A 15,691-nucleotide genomic window follows, 5' to 3' on the forward strand; every position below is an offset into this window, starting at 1 on the left:
AAAATTAGCGTGATGCTGATTTTATGTGTTGCACAATACAGCTGTTATTGTGCAAGGAGGAAATACTGAAATATTCACTTGTGGCTTCTACAATTATAAACAAAGAGGCAGAACTCAGAAAAGGAGTTCAAATTATAAGAAAATACCGTCCTGGAAATCTGCATAGCTTTTCTTTCTACACAACCTGGTGTAGAAAGTAATAGAGCTTTTTACTTAGTAAGATTTTTATTGTTTAATGCATTTAAGTGATTGTGAAAGGTTTGGAATGAAGATACCTAGAAAGCAGCAAACTAGTTATCCAAGGTAATAATTACAAAACAAAATATCTGTGTACCCTAAACAACTATTGTATAAGCATCTATATATTGGTTTCCCTATGGGCCTTGATGACAATGCAGTGAGAAAACTTCTGCCATTGCATAAATCTGTTCAAAAATTTAATATTTAGCAAAACTAACAAAAAGTTTGTAATCAACATAATCTATGTTTTTACTGATCTGGATGTTTGTTTATAACAAGAAGTGTAAAATTACACTAATTCTTTTCAATTATATCAAGAGATGTCTTGCCATCAAAGCAGTGATGGTGTTAATTTTTCTTTAGGTTAGATTCACATTTCCAACCTAGAAATGCAGTGTAAAAAGCTGTTGAGGCTCAACCATTTACCACCTCTATCATCAAAAGCAGTGCATTTTTAAACCTTTTTCAACTCCTTCATCATTTAGCAAGAGTTCAGAAATGTATTGAAAAATGGGGATAGCTTACCTGAACAAGGAAAATGATGAGAAAATAGAAATTAGCTATTCTTCTGAATTGCTCAAACAAATTTTTTGGTACAAAGTTCCAAAATGTGTACTGAAAACAAATGCACAGATTATCAGTGTCTATGAAAGAAGCATTATTTACATTCTATATTACAAAAATAAAATAAAATCACAATTTGCAATTCAAGATTAAATGAAACAAGAAGCAGAGTATTTTTGTTACTTTCTCTCATAGTTTACTGATATGGAATTTTAAACTGGCAATTGTGTTCCTGGAATAATATACATTTTCTGACCTGAAACAATCTTGGTACTATGGATTGATATAGTTTTTGACTAGCAACGATGTTCATTCAGAGATCTAGTTACAGAACAGTTTATTTAAAGCCATTAATGAATTTTAAAAACATTTTGGTCACTTCAAAGATCACTTTTAATTCACTTCCACTTTGTACATGACTTGATGAGGTAGGGGACACTCAGTCAGAGCAAGTTGACCAAATATATGTTTTCATCCTGTCTTCTGTTTCTTGTCTTGGACACAAACATACTCCTTGAAATAAACTATAGCAGTGAATAAGAATAGATTTCTCTACTGATCTTACAAATTATCTAAAGTTGAAAAAAAGTCTACATAAGAAACAGTATATTCAACTGCAAACAGAAAATGGAAAAACCTCAAACCAAAAAAATAATAGAAAAGTGAGACAAAAAGGACCTTATGTCATCTAGCTCCTTCTGCTCTGCAGCACATTCAACCATACTATTTCTACACAACTAACTCTGTAGCTCAAAATAAAATTGCAAGAATTGCTTATTGGAATGCATATTAAAATGTCAGCTAAAACTGTGTGAATATGTGCGGGAGAGGACTTGAGAAAACTAACACTGTATTATCTTATTATCGAAAATATCATTTGATACCTAATGACAATTCCAACATAACTTTCATTTCAAAGGAGATGGGCCAAGAAGCTTCTCCTAATCTATTTGCTCTGTTACAAATATGTCTTGTCTCCTCTTGGCAGATTGTACTGATACTTGCTGATATGCAAACTAAGCCACAAGTTTGACACTTTTCAAGTTTGGCCCTGAAAGCAAAGACAGCCAGAGCTCTAGAAGGAAAATACCTTTCAACTGCAGATGAAAGGATCCTCAAGATGCATGCCTTAATTGTATGCGAAATCCCTATTATGTTAGAGCAATCCTTTTATTTCTTGGGAGCTGAAGCCTGGATACGTGTAAGATAGGAATGAAGTGTTCTTTTTCTATAATGTGTCAAAAAGCAGGACCTATTCTAAATGTGCCTAAAGTAAACACTTTTCCTGGTTAATAGCTACCTCAGTATTAAATCACCTATGTACAAGCCAAAACTCAGGCACGCATACAGTAAACAGATGGAAAGTCCAAGTGCTCTCACATTGCAGTCAGAATACTTCTAATCAGACTGGAATGCTGCTTGCACTGCCCACTACCCAGTTACTTATCTTGAAATTTTGAAAGAGAACTGGTTTGACTTGATTACTTTTCCTTGCACAATACTCCTATACATTCAAAGCTGCTGTTGTGATATATGACAGAACAGATTCTATTCTATTGTAATATATTTATTTTTTCATCATTAACTTTGATTATCAGGCAATTTATTGTTTCTGAAAAAAAATTAACAGAGCTTTCAGTAAAAAACTTTTGTTTACATTTTTGTTTAGTACTTTTGACAGAAGAAGTGTTTTTTCCATGTTAAAGGGTTTTCTTAAACATCAAAGACTGATGATTTATACAAGCTGCCCCAAATCACCATTCATAACATAAAAATGTAATCTATTATGCAGTAACTTCCTGTTTAAATCTCCTGTAGGGCTATTTGACTAAATATGTGTTGACAACAGATTGTTGTCAAGAGTAGACATGTAAAACATCTGTTTGTGGATATCAAATAAATTTTAGTTGTAACAAAAACCTACAGAAGGGCTGAATATTCATCTTTACCCTTAGTATCTGATCCTCCCCATATTCTAAACTCAGTTCACTGATTCCTCTGTCAAGCAATGGTCTTTCACACAGCTCCACCTTTGTGGAAAAAAGTGAAAAACCTGTAGCAGTACCATTTAATGGTCTGAGAGCTGTCACTTAAGATGGACGCTTCTTTAACACAGAGAACGTTTTAAAACTTTGTTTTCAAACAACCCGACAGCATTTCAGCACTCTTTTTTACTGGGCTTCAGACATATAAAGTACGTATTTATTCTGCTCATTCTTCTTCAAAGAAGCAGTAGCAATTTTTGAACCCATTTAGGCAAGAACAACAGACCACTAAGATGTCTACACGGACCTTCTAGACAGACCTCCTCTGTCCCAGCCATCAGTAGCTCAGAGCAGTACCTACAAATGGACGATTATTGTTTAACCACCATAATCACTCCCAAGAGAAACAACACTGGCTGCTACTCAGAGCAAGATTCACCTCATGACTGCATTCCAGACAGTTTCTCTACCCTACTTAAGCAGGAAAAAGAAGATAAGAAGATCAGAAGATGTTTGAAGGTAAGACATTAAAAATGAAGATATTAAATACATTAGTTTACTGCGCCTAGATAAAGAGTTAATCAGAGAATCTGTAAGTCACATGGACATATGCCTTTAACTGCTTATTTATAGAATCATAGAAGTTTTGGAGTTGGAAGGGACCTTGATCATTGAGTTCCAACTCCCCTACATGGGCAGGGACACTTCCCACTAGAACAGGCTGCTCAGAGCCCCATCCAACCTGCCCTCGAACACCTCCATGGATGGAGCACCCACAACATCTCTGGGCAGCCTGTTCCAGTATCTCACCACCCTTACACCAAAGAATTTATGCCTGATTTCCAACCTAAATCTCTCTTCTTTCAGCTTAGAACTATTATCCCTTGTCATCTCACTGCAAGCCCTTGTAAAAAGCCCCTCCCCAGCTTTCCTGTAGCCCCTTCAGGTACTGGAAGGCCACTATGAGGTCCCCCCAGAGCCTTCTCTTCTTCAGGCTGAACAACCCCAACTCCCTCAGCCTGTCCTCATAAGAGAAGTACTCCAGCCCTCGGATCATTTTCGTGGCCCTTCTCTGGACACATTCCAACAGGTCCACATCCTTCTTCTGCTGGGGGCACCAGAGCTGGATGCAGTATTCTAGGTGAGGTCTCATCAGGGAAGAGTAGAGGGGCTGAATCACCTCTTTCCATCTGCTGGCCACACGTCTTTTGACACAGCCCAGGTGTGGTTGGCCTTCTGGGCTGCAACTGTACATTGGTGGCTCATGTCCAGATTTTGATCCACTAGTACCCCCAGGTCCTTTTCCACAGGGCTGCTCTCAAGTGTGACCTCCCCCAGCCTGTATTCATAGCTTGGGTTACCTCAGGCCAGGTGCAGGACCCTGCACTTGGCCTTGTTGAACCTCATGAGGTTCACCTGGGACCACTTCTCTAGCTTGTGCAGGTCCCTTTGGATGCCATCCAGTCCCTCTGGCATATCGACTGCACCACCCAGCTTGGTGCCATCAGCAAACCTGCTGAGGGTGCTCTCAATGCCACCATCAGTATCATTAATGAATATATTAAACAACACTGGGCCCAGCACTGACCCCTGAGAGACACCACTTGTCACTGTTTTCCATCTGGACTTAGAGCTGTTGACCACTACCCTCAGGATGTGACCATCCAGCCAGTTCCTTATCCACTGAACAGTCCACCCATCAAACCCATCTCTCTCCAATTCAATGAGAAAGATGTTGTGTGGGACCATGTCAAAGGCCTTGCAGAAATCCAGAGAGATGACATGCACTGCTTTTCCCTGGTTGACTGATGTTCTAGACACTTTGTTCTAGAAAGGCACTAGGTTGGTTAGGCAGGATTTGCCCCTGGTAAAGCTATGCTGGCTGTCCTGGATCACCTTCTTGTCCTTCACGTTCCTTAGCATGCCTTCTAGGAGGATCTGTTCCATGATCCTCCCAGGCACAGAGGTGAGGCTGATAGGTTGGTAATTCCCAGGGTCCTCCTTTCTACCCTTTTTAAATATGGGTGTAACATGTCCTTTCTTCCAATCACCAGGGACTTCATCTGACTGCCATGACTTTTCAAATAGCATGGACAATGGTTTGGCAACTACATCCACCAGTTCCTTCAGGACTCTGGGATATATCTCATCACGTCCCATGGACTTGTATATCTTTAGGTTCCTCAGATGGTCACAAACCTTACCTTCACTTACAGTGGGGGAGCATTTAAGATGGACTTCTTTATTACCAACAGCTTCTGCCCTTTTGGCAGAGACGGGCAAACCCGAGTGTTGGAACACTTGCAGTATCAAATCCAACCTTCTGCTTCAGCCAGTACAGCTGTGAGTTAGTGAGTACCTGGGCACAAGCTGGGAGCTCTGTGTTACAGCTGCTTTCAGAGCAGATTAGCAATTTTACACTAAAAAGCACGAACATTTCCTGCACTGGTATCTATCCCACATGCATTTGTGCCTACCTCTGCTCTCTGCCCTCACAGGACAAGCGACACAAATATTTATCATCTTCACAAACACGTGACCATACCAGTGCCCACGTTGGGCTTTGGATGCTTTTTTGACTTTCAGATGTCATTGCTTAGGGCTGTGTTTCAATCCCACATCATGAAACTGTGATGTCATGGCCCTAGAGAGGCCAGACAAATCCTTGGAGAGGTGTGGGAAAGCCTTAGATCTTCTCTAGGCTCCAAGTGGCTCATCTTGGTGGAGGCATTTTAACATTTCCTTAAGCTTTGGTACTAACATCTCTTCCAAATGTGCAATAAAATGAGGAATCAGAGTACCCCCCAGTCTTTGTGTTTTAAAATTACACTAAAAATGATTGCTGCAGGGAAGAGACACAGCACAAGGCATGAATTTCTGCTGGAAGAAAGCAACACTTCAACAACATCCACTGAAACATGTCAGAATTAATTCTATTTAACTATTAGTCACTGCAATTGAGATGACTCACAATCAACTTAGCAATAAAGGCAGCTAAGGTTTCCCTTACAATTTATAGGATTCCCAACATGCAGCATTATTGTTTCAGGCCATTCTCATATAAATCAATCTTTGGATCAGTATTTGATGAGAAGTCCCGAGGAAAGATGCAGATAATAGATGACAGCATTATTTGTGAAATAATACTGGAAGCACTTCTGGTCCATGAATATAGTTACACAGTGATTCAAAGCAGGAGGCAATAATAGCAATGTTTTCCCATCTACATTCACTTTATTTCTTCTTTATAGGCAGAAGGGAAAGTGGTATAAGAAATTAATTTGAATGAAATCTCTTCACTTTAGGGAAAATTCTGCAATTAGCAGTTGTGGATCCACCAAATTCAATCTTTTATTTCATTTGAAAGTCATATCCCACCACTCTTCAGTATAATCTTCCAGGAGCTTCAGTTCCACTGCTTCCAATTATGTTAGTGACCCAGGCACAAGTGGGTTTTGTAGCCATAAAAATTTATCTTTTAAAACTATGACAGTAAAAGTTTGCAACTAGATAGGATCATCAGGGCAGAAGATTATGTACTGATGACCCACAGGCTGAAAAGAAGACTAAAAGACTTTGTAAGTCTCTCTAACCCATTTTTCTCTGTGATTGGTATGGAAAAAAAATTAAAACAAATCACTCCTGCAGAATGTTCCTGTGGTTTCTAAGTTTGCTGTCCATCTCTGACACACCAAGGTGTCTCCCTGATCTCTCATTCAACAGCTATTCCTATCCTGTATCTTTGAAATTTTTAGTTCTTCCTTGTGGTTCATTCTTCAGGTCGCCTGTCAAAAGCAGGAAGCAGCTGAAGTAGCTAAAAGTTAGACCAACATAAGGACCGAGATTACGAAGGTCACCACCTCTAGAACATAAGCAAACTGCACGCACAATCCAAAAGACAAATTTTTGCCTTTTATTATTTCAAAATAGGCTTTCTGTAATGTGCTGTTAAAAGTCGTAATGTAATTAACACATCAATTCAAAAGACCATTTCTGTCTGGCCAAGGTCTGTCTAGATATAAATTTTCACAAGTAGGAATATGTCATTAAGCAGACAGAGCATTAACTACATTTCACAGTGACACTGCAATATACAAGAAATATCCTTCTGTACTGGAATCATATTATCTTGCTGACAACAGGAAACCTATGGTGAAGCACAGTAAAGTTTAACTTTGTAAGGATATAATATGAACTTTGGAATTTCCTAGTTCTTTCAAGCTGCTGCCTTTTTTCAGGGCTTTATGACAGGACATTTGTTATTACAGCAGCATGCAGACAGTGTAACTGATGACGTTTTCTCACGGTTTTAAACCATCTTTTTTAGGAATTCAGTTTGTCTTAAATTGGTAAAATCTGTACTTGGAAGTTCAGAGTTCCTCATCCTTGAAGAGCAATCATATACTTTCTTATATAAGCATTAAAAGCCTATAAAACCAGAGCTGAAAGTTACTGTCTGTCTTACTGGTGAAAGACAAAGGAAACACCCTTCATGGTTGGGGTAACATTATATAGCGTGCTTGCAGGCAAGTACCTTTATTTTACTCTAACAATTATAGATTTCCCACCTTAATTTTGTACATTTTATTATTTTTCAGGAAGCTTCCACCTGTGTTTCATAAGCTGTTCCTCTCCAAAGTGTTCGCAAATGAGCAAGGACCAAGGACACAATGAAAGGCTAAGAGCCAGCTAGCTTACAGAACGAAAATAAATGCAAGTCAAGTCACAGCAGTGCTTTACCCAGGCTGTTTGGGATGGAGCATGTGAAAAATAGTTTACTTGAAAGGGACAGTACAGGCAAGACAGCATGGCAAGTTCTCATACAAAGAAACTGTCACTAAAACTGAGCTTTCAGCAGTCTAAGGAACTTACAATACTATAAAGCATTTATGAGAACTATGTTCCCTCCTGAAATATCACCGCTTTATCTACTTTCCCAAAGACAACTTATATTTTACTTTTTAATTGAGAAGTTTAATCAATAAACAGACTATTCGGGAAACACTGTGTAGATTAAAATTACTTCCACCAATAGTATCTTCTTCATGGAAATCTGTTCACAGATACAGTTCACGCGTAGTGTTTAACATTTAAAACCTTTAAGTGAGCATTATTTATATCAAAATAAAAACATAATGAAGTCTCTCTCCTCACCTAGTTAAAATCATTATTTTCTAACTGCTGGGAGGGACTTTCAGCTCACCCTAGGTTTAAGTCATACTTAACAACCTCATTGCAAATCATGGGAACTTGACGCTTCCACTAATTTCATCATCACAAAAAGATCTCTCCCATGGGAGGGACCCCATGGGGAAGCAGGGCAGGACTGTAAGGAATCCTTCTTCCTGAGGAGGAAGGAGCAGCAGGAACCGCCAGCCTGTGAACTGACTCTAAACCCCATCCCCTGTCCCCTGTGCTGCTGGGGGGAAGGAGGGAGAGAAACCGGGAACAAAGGGATTTGGGCCTGGGAAGAAGGGAGGGGTGGGGTAACATATGCAAGCCCTGCTCTGGGTGTGTCTGTGTCCTGTGTGTGTTTGACTAGTGTGAAATTAAACTATTATTTTTTCCCCAAGTTAGGTCTGTTTTGCCTGGGACCTTAATCGGTGAAGATCCCTCCTTGTCCTTTGTCTCGACCCAGGAGCTTTGTCCTCCTCATCCCAGAGTGTGTGTGTGTGTGTGGGGCGGGGGGTAGGGGGCGTAGTTGAGTGAGCGGCCCTGGGGCTGTTCCTTTTGTTGTCGTGTTGTCCCAAACAACCGATGGCCAGTGCTCAGATCTGTAAAGGATCCTTGAGATCACAATGCTGTGAAGGTTCTTAAAATGAGTCCGTGGATCTGAACTAAAAGAAGCTTTCCCTGTAGAGAAGCTATTCTTTTGAATTTATTAGTTAATTAACTGAAGGTGTACGCTCAAAAAGATTAAAATCTAAGCATATTAAAAACTTGAAGTTCTTGAGGTTTTAGCCATATGATAAGTTGCAAACGTTAAAATTTTCATGTCATTTCAGTACAAACCTTTGGCCAGAGCTAGCATGGTATTCTAAACCAGTGGTGAGTACCAACAACCCAGCTGCTTAGAGAAAACTGTTGAAGCTTATGAAAAGATTAAAATGAGGGACAACTGGAAGGTTTCTAAGGGGCACAAATGTATCACAATACCAAGGGTTTAAGAATTAAAATTCACTTGTGTGTAACAAAGAATATTATTGCTATGAGGTTTTGTCAATATAAGCTTCTGAAAGGAGCAGCACTGTTACTGTGGAGATAACTTCACTTGTTGAGTGCTTATATTGATCATACTATCTCCAGCACTTTTAGGTATTGCTTTAGATAACAAAGGATGTGGTCTTTCCTTAAGAAGATTTTCTTCACTCCAGGGTTGCCCCAAATCAAAATTGCTCTCTTACTACTTTTTGGAAAAGCAAAGTAACACTTTAGAATTTACTGAAGTAAACATTGCTGAAAACATTCTATTCCTGTTCCTGTTAAGAGGCAATTTCGCATTTAGTTTTTGTGGAAGACACTTGAGATACCTTCATTTTACCTTTCCCAGTCATAGCAAAGGAGAAACATACAGGAAGTAAAGGAAGAAAACCTCACAGGAAAGAAATGAACACACAAAGAATAACTTAAGCTGATTTATGTACACAAATGAAAGAAAATGCTGCTACCTTTGATGAGACTATTCGGTTATCTGGAAATCTCTGTGGAATGTATGCTTCAGCGCCTGGAGGTGGCTCACGATGCCCGACATAAATTGTCCGACTGTCCACCCAATTCTCTTCTCCAGCACACTATGGGGAAAAAACAGTCATCATGTCAGTTCAGTCAGTATTTCTGCAGTAAGATGAGCCACACATTGAATTAACCAATCATGAGGGTGATCATCAACATATACACAGCCATCAGCATGCGACCCTTCACACTGCTCTGTACAATCTCAAGACCACCAAAACACATAAAACTTTAGGTCTGAAAATTGGGATGTGTGTTACCTGAAAAATTACACTGATTTTCCAGCCAGACACCTCCTCCTATACCTCTGACTGGACTTGTAACGCCACAGAAAACAAACTCCCATCCAGCCCATTTCTGAAGACCAGGTAGGATTTTTTTTCAGCAAGCCAAAATATTTTGGAAGAAAATAAAGCAATGAAAAAGTTTCCATATTCCACATTCCTTCTATAACAAGAAAAAAATGTGGTACCTTTTATTGCTTTATTGGAACACAATATATTTTGCATTGTCAGTGCACTTGAACATACAATGAACGCAAAGGATATAGCGACACTAGCACCAAGTAATACTCCTAGAAATGCAAGGGAGTGTAAGATATTCCTGAGTAGTAGATCAAATTGTGTAATGCTTATTAATTTTTTGTTAGGAAGGACATTCCAGGCTAAAAGCAACACAAAGATTATACCTAATACAGTGAAGTGCCTGAGTTCAGAAAAGATTGCATAAAAAGCTAGTGAGAATTCAACACATTAATATTTGAACATAAAGAAGAAATCCCTTGGCTTCTCCTCCTCTCTACACAGGCCTAGCCTGACAATTTATCTTCCGTATTTATTATGAACCGATCTAAGACAGTTGACAAGGATATTATTAGTTCAAAGCATTTTTAAATAATTTATATTATAAATGGATTTTTATAATGACTTCATTGAAAAGTCCTCCTATCAAGCTAGGAAGAACAAAAGAGAGTTCTAAACAGCATTCTCCTGTATTACCACCAGTTTTTAAAGGTCTGGTAGCCCTGGAGTATTGTGTTAATACTAAGTAAAGCAGCTTAATGTCACAGCCTGGAATTTGCATCCCTTAAGAAAGGCTCTATAAAATTTATTTTAAGGTTGGATACAAAATTAAGACAAATCTCTTCTGCTAGCTTATTGGATCTGGTTTTATCATTAATTAATACATTTGCAACAGAAGTACAAAACTACACCTAACTTAATTTTAACTATCTGCTACCACACAACATTCTTTTTTTCAGTATGTTAGTAGATAATAGAAAATAAATGCAGTTTACTAACCTAATTCAACAACTTCAAAACCCCAAAACAATCACAGCCGAAGCATTAAATCTTAACAGGGAAGCGTAAGGCTATGTTTTCCAGTAAGTCAGAAATACAATGCAAAAAGTAGTATGCATTATTCAGTACGACCACAAGGAAACTCACTCGCACAAGGCAGAAAGAGATAGTTTTAGGAAAGCAGCACTACAGCTCAGGATGCATGCCACCTAGAGAAATCAAAACACACCAACTGAATGTCTGTTAATGCTAACCTACGGAGCCAACCCCATTAATCCAACAGTTCTTTCAAATGTTCACATATTGCACAAGAGATTATTTACACAATTACACCAGGGTAACTGAAAAAAGCAACCTGATGTTTTTGCCAGAACAATGAACTCCATTCACTTTTTTGTAAATTCTATTACTTAAGTCCATTAAGGATATGCCCAGGAAACCAAAAATAAACCTTAGCATTATCTGCTTCTATTTATATCATAAAGCTCAATGTACTGAGACCTACTTTCATTGGCACATGAATGAAGAAGCATTACTTAGCTTTTACTCTTTCAAGCAGGGTCAGCAATACAGAAAGCAAGACCAGCAAAAGACTTAAGTCATTTTTATGTAACACTAAAACCAGTTAAAAGGATAATACCTTAATGCATATATGAGTTCAAATATTCATGCAGCTTATTTCTCAGATTTAAAAATCAAAATGAAACTAGCTTGAGATGCACTTTCATGCTACTCTGCTCATTTTTATCTCAGTTGAATTTAAATTTAAAAAAAATAATCTGAAAAGACAGGAGGGCTAGTATTCAATAGATGACAACAAAAGGATGATGGGAGGATGCCAGAGGCAGCCTGTTCCAGTATCTCACCACCCTTACACAAAAGAATTTACGCCTGATCTTCAACCTAAATCTCTCTTCTTTCAGGTTAAAACCATTATCCCTTGTCATCTCACTGCAAGCCCCTGTAAAAAGACCCTCCACAGCTTTCCTGTAGGCTCCCTTCATTTGCCACTTCTGGTGCCAGGTACCGGAAGGCCACTATGAGGTCCCCCCCAAAGCCTTCTCTTCTTCAGGCTGAATAACCCAAACATGTTCCAACAGGTCCACATCTTTCTTCTGTTGGGGGCACCACAGCTGGATGCAGTATTCTAGGTGAGGTCTCATCAGGGAAGAGTAGAGAGGCTGAATCACCTCTTTCCATCTGCTGGCCACACTTCTTTTGATACAGCCAGGATGGAGTTGGCTTTCTGGGCTGCAACTGCACATTGGTGGCTCATGTCCAGATTTTGATCCACTAGTACCCCCAGGTCCTTTTCCACAGGTCTGCTCTCAAGTGTGACCTCCCCCAGCCTGTATGCATAGCTTGGGTTACCTCCGCCCAGGTGCAGGACCCTGCACTTGGCCTTGTTGAACCTCACGGGCCCACTTCTCTAGCTTGTCCAGGTCCTATGGACTTGTATATCTTCAGGTTCCTCAGATGGGAATAACAAAATGCAGCACCTCAGAGGCAAACACAAAAAACCCACTCTCCCAGAAACTGCTATGACTAAGTAATACATTTCCTAGGGGAGATGTTACTGTTATGGGATCTGTTGCCTTATAACATTGCTACAAAATGTTTACTACTACATTTCTTCTCAGCAAAAGCATTTTAAATCCTTGCATGGTAATTTTCACATTCTTTGACTTCAAATAGGTAATTTTATTTATGAATCTAAGGTAAGGGATGTGATTACAGGTAAAGTTGAGTATATCTTAACCAGAAAAATGGTACTAAGCCCACAATTAAATTTCCTGACCAAGTCACACCAATACCATTTAGAGGATCCTGGTTTTCTGACCTTTCTTTCTACTTCCTGCAAGGGTCTTGTGCATGCAAGCAGAAGGGGAAATGGCGTGACAGCAACAGACTGCATGAAGTTTTGTCAAATTGCTTGAAGTTTGAAAGAGGAAATGCAGAAATACAATAGAATCATGTAAAATTCTGTGATTTGCAGCAGCTAGAGCAAACACTTTGACACAGTAGCAAATATTCCATTTTCAGTAAAACACCTAACATTTCTGTACTGGTCCTGACACATTTTGCTCTTTGCTGCCAGTGGGACAGGGAGACAGTGGGCCTTCCTGCACGTTTCCCCAGCTCCCATCAAGAAGCACTGCTATATGGAAATCCTTTCAAGAGCATCTCACTTCCAATTAGAAAGGCAAATGAGAAACAAACTATACTGCAAATAGATGTGATAAGAGCAGCTAGAAGGGAAAGTCTTATATAAGACACATGATATTTGACAGCCTTAGCACTTGAGTTGATTATAAATCAAGTTTATATCTAAGTAGCTCTAGACCAACAGCTGAAACTAAGGTTTGTGGAGAAAACTTACAGCTTCCTTAGGTGCTAATAAAAGCTGCAAAACAACAAGAGCAATTTTATTTCTTGCAAAGCAACTACACACCACTATGATTTGCATGTACAGCCAGTCAAACTCAGGAAGTATTTGTAAAGATACTTTTAAAGAGGGAGATTTTTAGAGAGAGTTGTACAGATACTTTGCAATGCAGGGGTTTTTCTCAGTTGCCACGAAATACTTCTACTTGCAGCAAATAATCAAAAAACATTCTAAAGAGATAAAAAATTTAAAGTCATAAAACAATTTGAAATTTAAAAAAAATATATTATTTTTACAGATTCTAAAGAAACAGGAGGATGGAGGCAAGCAGCAGGTTGTTTTCATTCATTTCAAAGTAGGTAATAAAAACAGGTGCACCATATATTTTTCTTCTACAAGAAGATACTTCATTATTAAGAAAAATAAAGCAAAAGTACTTATCAGCCTTTTCAAAAGCAAAAGTTAATGCATATGCAGACAATATACATTGGCAAGGTTGACAAGATCAGATGCAACTAAGTAATTCTTAAGTGGAGTTCTTAAAGAAGCTTCAGGTTATTGAAAAGGGAACATATTCTAAAAATACACTTTAAATTTAGGGCAGTAAGTTACCATCAGCCTTCACGTGGACACTATCAGAACTTGCCAACAACAGCTGTGAAAACAACTTCTACAAGGATTTAGCAAACAATGAGTATTCAATTTATTTGCCTATCTTCTCTTTGTTCACAGAATGGCTAGGGCTGGAAGGGACCTTAAAGATCACCTAGTTCCAATCGATCTGTACAGACAGAGACACCTCCCACTAGACAAGGTTGCTCAAAGCCTCATCCAACCTGGCCTTGAAGACTTCCAGGGAGGGAGCATCCACAACCACCCTGGGCAATCTATTCCAGTGTCTCATCACCCTAAAGAATTTCTTCCTAATGTCTAACAGAAATCAACCCTCTTCCAGCTTAAAACCATACCCCTAACCACTACCCCTTGTCCTATCACTACACACCCTGATAAAATGTCCCTCCCTGGCTTTATTGTAGGCCTCCTGCATTGGGTGCTTGTTCTCAGAAGTCCTGCTCTCCTTTAAGCAAGCCCTATACAAAACTCTGGTTTTGTACTATAACTACCCCACCCACAACATGGTGGCAGTCTTGCTAGACCTTCAGGCCAAGAATCATGCTATGACTACACCTGAATGAATAAAAGCAAGGGAAAGGGTCAAATTTCTGGCCTGCATTCCAGAACAAAGAGAACTAAAATACATGGGCTTTCATATGCTTCTTTACACTCAGTACAAGGGCTGACAAAATGTCTTATCTGTATGTTAGTCAGCTGCTAAACTGTGACAAAAAAATAACTAACTATTGCAGTCCACTGACACACATCTGAGCAGGATACCTTTCTATTCATACCTTCACTAGAGAAATACAATGCACTTTTCCCACCCAGAAAACACAAGTTAACTCCAAGTAGTAATTACTCACTGTCCCAATGGTCATTTCTTCTTACAGGTTAAAAGGCTATTCATTACTAAGTGGATACAGTGCTAGTGAAAGTTTGATTCTGGCAGAGAGAAGGTATCATCATCTACTCTAATTAACAATTCATAAAATGCTGGTCTTGCAGGCCCACTGAGGCAATGGCCAAAGAACATCCACATATTGTTACATGAACTGTTCCATAGTAATCTAGGGCTCTAGTCCTTATGTTACATATTTGTATTGGAGTTTTACCAAAATATTCCTTGTAAACTCATTTATATGTCTGCATCTTTATATTTTCATCTGTTTATACTTAGCTGATACTGAACCACAGTTTCTTAATGAACAATAATTTACTATAACACATTTTTAGGGTGGGGTTACACAAAGACTAATTAAAAAAATTGATGTTTCCGAGTGTATGTCTCTAGCTATTCTTCTATACATACTTCAGGTCAGGCTGTAGTCTTATCGGAAACAAATATCCCAATATCCTAAAAATAAAAGAATAATCACGTGGGTGCTGCAGAAAGCAGTACAACTAATGTAGTTGCTACCTGTTACCTCTTTCACATCTATAATGAGAAACCTAAAACCTGAGCAAAATTAGCAGGTGTCACATTTTGACAAATTTTTAAATTAAGATCTTGCTCACCTACTCCAGTCCCCAACTTAATGGCTCCCCAAAAAGCCAGACTGAATTGGTCTATATACCTACCTGCAGAAGTAAAGGTAAGATACAAATAAGAAGCTTTCTGTGCACTATTATCAACAGCCTGTAAGCCCTAACATTACTCACACAGAATCACAGAATCCTATGGGTTGGAAGGGACCTCAAAAGATCTACTCCAACCCCCCTGTCAGAGCAGGGTCACCCAGAGCACATCACACAGGAACGCGTCCAGGTGGGCTTTGAATGTTTCCAGAGGAGACTCCCCAGCCTCTCTGGGCAGCCTGTTCCAGTGCTCTGTCACTCTCAAGTGACAACAGCCAAATTTCTATTAT

General features: G+C 39.0%; 1 protein-coding gene across 1 annotated transcript in view; it reads right to left on the reverse strand.

Annotated features, from left to right (window-relative positions):
• ATP11A (ATPase, class VI, type 11A) overlaps window positions 1-15,691 on the reverse strand; it is a 76,236-nt gene that overhangs the window by 46,184 nt on the left and 14,361 nt on the right. The window contains exons 2-3 of the mRNA XM_009997966.1: window positions 9,458-9,580; window positions 766-855 (exon numbers count right to left, since the gene is read on the reverse strand). Of these exons, the coding sequence (XP_009996268.1) occupies window positions 766-855; window positions 9,458-9,580 (213 nt within the window). The remainder of the gene's footprint in view (window positions 1-765; window positions 856-9,457; window positions 9,581-15,691) is intronic.

Source organism: Chaetura pelagica, unplaced genomic scaffold (assembly GCF_000747805.2).
Source record: "Chaetura pelagica isolate M959 unplaced genomic scaffold, ChaPel_1.0 scaffold123, whole genome shotgun sequence".
In the NCBI taxonomy this organism is placed as follows: Eukaryota; Metazoa; Chordata; class Aves; order Apodiformes; family Apodidae; genus Chaetura; species Chaetura pelagica.